This window comes from Clarias gariepinus, chromosome 1 (genome assembly GCF_024256425.1).
Source record: "Clarias gariepinus isolate MV-2021 ecotype Netherlands chromosome 1, CGAR_prim_01v2, whole genome shotgun sequence".
NCBI classification, from domain to species: domain Eukaryota; kingdom Metazoa; phylum Chordata; class Actinopteri; order Siluriformes; family Clariidae; genus Clarias; species Clarias gariepinus.
In genome coordinates this window covers 2812525-2818881 of record NC_071100.1, presented here as the reverse complement: position 1 = coordinate 2818881, position 6357 = coordinate 2812525, and the positions used below count along the sequence as shown (strand labels likewise).

The 6357-nt window shown below is 38.4% G+C and overlaps 1 protein-coding gene across 1 annotated transcript; it reads right to left on the bottom strand.

Annotated features, from left to right (window-relative positions):
• Positions 1 to 1301: 1301 nt before the first annotated feature.
• On the bottom strand, positions 1302 to 4628 carry LOC128518341 (gastrula zinc finger protein XlCGF7.1-like). The gene is made up of 2 exons (XM_053491409.1): positions 4583 to 4628; positions 1302 to 2204 (listed from the first exon to the last, which is right to left on the bottom strand). Exon 2 carries the CDS (start codon positions 2190 to 2192, stop codon positions 1350 to 1352), a length of 843 nt encoding a protein of 280 aa, XP_053347384.1. The 5' UTR covers positions 2193 to 2204; positions 4583 to 4628; the 3' UTR covers positions 1302 to 1349.
• Between the last annotated feature and the right edge of the window lie 1729 nt (positions 4629 to 6357).

The window sequence follows — 6357 nt, the reverse complement described above, 5'->3', positions numbered from 1 at the left end:
GACTGTAGACTATAGGTCAATAATGCACTCTTTGTTTTTTTCTGCCATGAAAAGAAGACACCCTATTAATAATCATGACCTACTTGTTTCTATTATATATAGATATTTACTGTACTTTACTAGTACACTGCCTGGGCAAAAAACAAAAAAAAAAAGGTTGTATATTACTGTATTTAGTTCAACTGCCTTTACCTTTGGTTACAGTGTGTGATTTATTGAACAATTCATGTGTGAAAAGAGTTCCTAATGCTCCCAGAACACACTCTTTCACAATCTTTCAAAATAAATCACATTTACCTAGCACAGTATAAAAATTCAGTTTGCAACAAAATTATATACAGTGGGGCAAAAAAGTATTTAGTCAGCCACCAATTGTGCAAGTCTTCCCACTTAAAAAGATGAAAGGCCTGTCATTTTCATCATAGGTATACCTCAACTATGAGATACATTCTTTCTCCTCCAAATATGACAAGTTGAGTTTTTACCAAAAAGTTCTATTTTGATTTTATTTGACGATATGACATTCTCCCAATCCTGGATCAGCCAAGTGCTCTCTAGCAAACTTCAGACGGGCCTGGACACGTACTGGCTTAAGCAGGGGGACACGTTTGGCACTGCAGTATTTGAGTCCTTGGCGGCGCAGTGTGTCACTGATGGTAGCTTTTGTTACTTTGGTCCCAGCTCTCTGCAGGTCATTCACTAGGTCCCCCTGTGTGGTTCTGGGATTTTTGCTCACAGTTCTTGTTATCATTTTGACCCCACGGGGTGAGATCTTGCGTGGAGCCCCAGCTTGAGGAAGATTACCAGTAGTCTTGTATGTCTTCCATTTTCTAATAATTGCTCCCACAGTTGATTTCTTCACAAGCTGCTTACCTACTGCAGGTTTAGTCTTCCCAGCGTGGTGCAGGTCTACAATTTTGTTTTTGGGGTCCTTTAACAGCTCTTTGGTCTCTTTGGCCATAGTGGAGTTTGGGGTGTTTGAGATTGTGGACAGGTGTCTTTTATTCTGATAACAGATGCCATTAATACAGGTAACGAGTTGAGGACAGAGGAACCTCTTAAAGAATAAGTTACAGGTCTGTGAGAGCCAGAAATCTTGCTTGTTTGTAGGTGAACAAATACCTATTTTACTGAGGAATTTACCAATGAATTCATAAAAAATCCTACAATGTGATTTTCTGGATTTTTTTTTTTTTCTTATTTTGTCTCTCACAGTTGAGGTATACCTATGATGAAAATTACAGGCCTTTTTATTGGGAGAACTTGCACAATTGGTGGCTGACTAAATACTTTTTTGCCCCACTGTATTTCCGAATAGGTACAGTATTATGAGTTTGGTTTGACTTTCGTCAGTGATGTGTCTTCTTTTTAGTGTGGCTGCATTGGTGGTTTTGGAGGGCGTTCTGTTGATTAAAACTCCTTCCACACTGTGAACACTGATACAGTTTCTCTCCTGTGTGAATGCGCTGATGTGCTTTCAGATTACCCTTATAAGTAAATCTGCTCCCACACGCAGAACAGATAAACGGCTTTGCTACATTGTGAATAAACTGGTGGTGTGTCAGAGCGTACAGTTGACTAAACCTTTTTCCGCACTGTGAGCAGTGATACGGCTTCTCTCCGGTGTGAATGCGCTGGTGTTGCTGGAGTGTGTTCTGATGACGGAAGCTCTTTCCGCACTGTAAGCATTGATACGGTTTCTCTCCTGTGTGAATGCGCTGGTGATTCCGGAGAGTATCCTGTCTACTAAAACTCCTCACACACACTGAGCAGTGATAAGGTTTCTCTCCAGTGTGAATGCGCTGATGTTGCTGGAAAGTATTCTGATGACGGAAGCTCTTTCCGCACTGGGAGCAGTAATACGGTTTCTCTCCAGTGTGAACGAGCTGGTGTTTCTGGAGAGTATCCTGATGACGGAAGCTCTTTCCACACTGGGAGCACTGATATGGCTTCTCTCCAGTGTGAATGCGCTGGTGCGCTTTGAGATTACTCTTGTAAGTAAATCGCTTCCCACACTGCAAGCAGGTAAATAGCTTCTCTCCTGTTTTAATGCTCTGGTGATCCTGGAGATGATTCGATTCGGAAATACACAGGTGGTTTCTGAGCATGCTCTGGTTCATAAAACTCTTTTCACAAACTGAGCACCAGTGAAGGTCAGTCTTTTGTTCAGTACTGGATTCTTTTGTTGCCATTATGTTTGGTTTCTGGAGAGAAAATATAAAATTCAGTCACATGAAAAATGGAAATACATTGTCATGTCAGTTTAAATATAATAATATATCTAATAATAATTGTGTGTTTAATATAATCGAACTGTTTAAAGGGTGCAAAATTCACTCATTTGAACTCATTGAAGATAATGTCATGACTGTTTATATAACAAAGCAAATGTAAGAATATTAATCCCATTCACAGTATAAATGAATGACATGATATCTACATACACTTCAGAAAAAAATAATAATAATTTTTTTCTTTACTTTTAAATCAGAGTAAACTTTTTCTGTTTTAGATCAATAAATATCAACATTTTTTGCATTTGTTAAATGTCAGAATCGAGCACGGGGGGAATTTTATGGATTTTTTTTTTATTACTTTTATCAGTCAAAAATGTACATACACTTCCTTAGTATTTCGTAGAATTGCCCTGAAACTGTTTCACTTTTGCCAAACGTTTCGGGTATCCTTCCACAAGCTTTCTACAATAGTTTGCTAGAATTTTGTCCCACTCCTACACCAACTGGTGTAACTAGAGCAGGTTTGTTGGCCTTCTTGCCCGCAGTCGCCTTTTCAGTGCCGCCCACAAATTTTCTATATTGGATAGAGATCAGGGCTTTGTGGGGCCGCTCCAATACCTTGACTTTGTTGTCCTTAAGCCACTTTGTTACTAATTTGGAAGTATGCTTGGGGTCATTGTCCATTTGGAAGACCCATTTGTGCCCAAGCTTTAATTTCTTGGCTGATGTCTTCAGATGTTGCTTCAATATATTCACATAATTTTCTTTTCCCAGGATACCTTCTATTTTGTAAAGTGTACCAGTCCCTTCTGCGACAAAGCATCCCCACAACATTATAGTACCACCCCCATACTTCACAGTTTAGATGGTGGCCTGAGGCTTCAAAGTTCCACTCTTTTTACTCCAAATATACTGTTTATCAATTGGGACGAACAGTTAAATTTTTGTTTCAACCACATGTCTCCAGAAATTGAGATTTTTGTCCCCAAACTGTAGTCTGGCTTTTTTTATGGTAGTTTTAAATTAATGGCTTTCTCCTCACAGCGTAACATTTCAGTTCATGGTGGTACATTGTTTTACTGTGGATAATGACACTGTCTTACCAGTTTCAGCCAACATCTTCACAAGGTCTTGTGCTGTTGTCCTGAGGTTGATTCTCACATTTCACACCAAAAAAACGCACCTCTCTTGAACTTAGAATGTGTCTACTTCCTTCCTTTATACTTATGTATTATTGTCTGAACAGATAAATGTGGGACCTTTAAGCATCTGGAAATGAGCCACACTCATGGAGGTCCACAATTCTTTTCCTGATGTCTTGGTTAATTTCTCTTGATTTTCCCATGATGTCAAAGTAAGAGGCTCTGTGTTTGAGCTGTGCCACCAATGAACTCAAATGGAATCAAATAGCCTTTAAAAAGCTTCTTAAGCTCAGAATGACATCTGGATTTGAAGACACAATAATCTATGTATACTTCTGACTTTGATAAAAGTGATAAAAAAAAAATACATAAGACACACCACACTACCCTGACAAAAATTTCACCACCTGGATTTAACTAAATAGTTAAGACCCTGGATAATTACAGTTCAGCTGCAGTCATTTACCCCTGAACTGATGCAGTGATGAACTTCTTGTTTCTTAAACAACTATGTTAGAAGAACTATCCTGTGGCAAATATGTTACTCTCATTTCAGAAAGGTCAAATTATTGCAAAGAAAACAACAAGGAGATTTCTGAAACTACTATAGTTGTGTTTTGAACTGTCCAACACATTAAAACCCTGAAAGGATAGTGGTGACCAATCATCCTGGAGGAAGAAATGTGGTTGGATGGGGGCATCAGTGTAAGAAGAGAGCAGATATATCGATGCTCCCATCGCGCCTAGTGTCTACTGTACAAGTCTGAGGCAGTGTTATGTCCCCAAAAATCACCTTGTTTGTTTCTTGTACAATTTTTATATGCATTAAATTAATGTAATTATTTATTACGAAAATTTGCTGACATTATAATGACTGATATTAGTTTGATGATTTTCAGATTGGAATATTCTCATCTTGATGCAGGCCTAGAAAAGATTAAATCCTTAATCAGTCTGAGGTTGAAGTGTCAGAGAGACAAACAGCTAGGAATCCTGAAATCTCCTTTTTCATAAGATCATATTATAGAAAGGATAAAACATCAAGTCACAGCCTGGTCAACCTGGGCCTTCTTAAACATTTTTTCAGTCAAACTTTTAGTTTAAGTTGCTTATTTTTAGTTAACATTTTTAAATGTAGTTATTTTATAACAAATATAACATATAACAAATTTATATGATAAGGGAGAAAAAAATATAACTTACCTGGACCTCAGCAAGTGCACGTATCTGTTGTTATTCTTCTACTTCTACTACTACTACTACTTCTTCTTGGTGTTTACCAGTGCTTGCCATCTATAATTTTCCATTATCGCCTCCTTCTGGTCATAATCTTCCTCTTCTTTCATTTCAATACAGTATACAGGTATATCCTCTTTTCCCTTTCCTGTCATCCTTAAGAAACCCATCAAATACTTTCTTCTCTGGTCTCTTTCTCTATTCTCTAGAATATTTTTCAGTGTCCTTTACCGTTTCAAATTCCCTTAATAGACCCATCATCTCTCCTCTTTCTTGCTTGTACTTCCTGCACTTTATTAGTATATGTTCTATTGTCTCTTTCTCGTGACACTGTTCACAATGGTCAGTTGAGTGTTTCCCTATAATATGGAGTGCTATTAAGTTTACTGACCTATTCGCATCCTGCTTATTAATACTTGGTCTTTAAGTTATGTTCCTCTCACCATGTCTACTCTGTTTTAGATAGAATATAGATGTATTAAACACTGTGGTCCAAATCATAAAACCAGATAATAGCTGATTGTTCCCTCTGTGTCCTGCCTAAACGTTTTCCAATCCCATAGATTCTTATAATTATAAAGACGTATTCCTGTCTCATTATAATCCCAATATTCTTGAGACACTTTTTGTGTATATGTGTGAGAAAAATGTGTCTTGATAATAATGAGATGAATAAATGATGAATGAAATGTCTCTGATGAGCAAGCCAAGGGTGACGGCAACAGTGGCAAGGAAAAAACTCCCTGAGTTGGCAATAGGAAGCAACCTTGAGAGGAACCAAACTCAATCAGGGAACCCATCCTCATTTGGGTGATAACAAATAGAAATTATATAACATCATGTGTTTTATGCAGCTTAAAGATCAATATAGCAGAAGTCATTTAAATTAACATGAAGTCCAGTTCAGCACAGGGAGTCAGCAGGTGCAGAGGGCAGATGGGGTCTGGATCACTGGGAGCACAGGAGCAGCATGTGTAGCTCCAACCATCATAAGCAGAATCCAGCTGGAGCTGGACCTTCTCTGGATGCCTCAGGAACCTTGCAGGGTTGACCTTAGTCTACTGAAGCTGGTACAATCTCCAGATGCCTCGGAATGGGTAGAAAAATTGAGAGAATTAGCGTAGTTGGCATTCAGGATAGATGTACTGGAGTATGAGGTTATGGGATGAGTTACATGTATGCCAGATTAAAGAGATGCGTCTTGAGTATACTTTTAAACTGGGAAATTGTGTCTGGCCCCAAACACTGTCTGGAAGGCTATTCCAAAGCTTTGGAGCTAAATATATAAAGCCCTACCCCCTTTTGTAGATCTTAGATTTCTGGGAAGTACCAGAAGTCTGGAGTTTTGTGATCTTAAGGAACATGGTGGATTGTATCATAACAGAAGACTGGTTAGATATGTGGGAGCTAAAATATTTAAAGCCTTGTATGTAAGTAGTACTATTTTGTAATTACACTCATGAGTAGTGCACAGGTGTACCTTATACTGCCCACAATAAAAGGCCACAATAAAGGTGTTGCGTTTATATTCTTGTTGAGTGTAATTCTAAACTGAACAGGTAGCCAGTGCAGGGATGATAATATTGGGGTTATATGATCATATTTTCTGGATCTAGTGAGAACCCTGGCGGCTGCATTTTGGACTAACTGAAGCTTGTTTATTGAGGATGCAGGACAACCACCTAGTAATGCATTATAATAGTCCAGTCTGGAGGTCATGAATGCATGAACTAGCTTTTCTG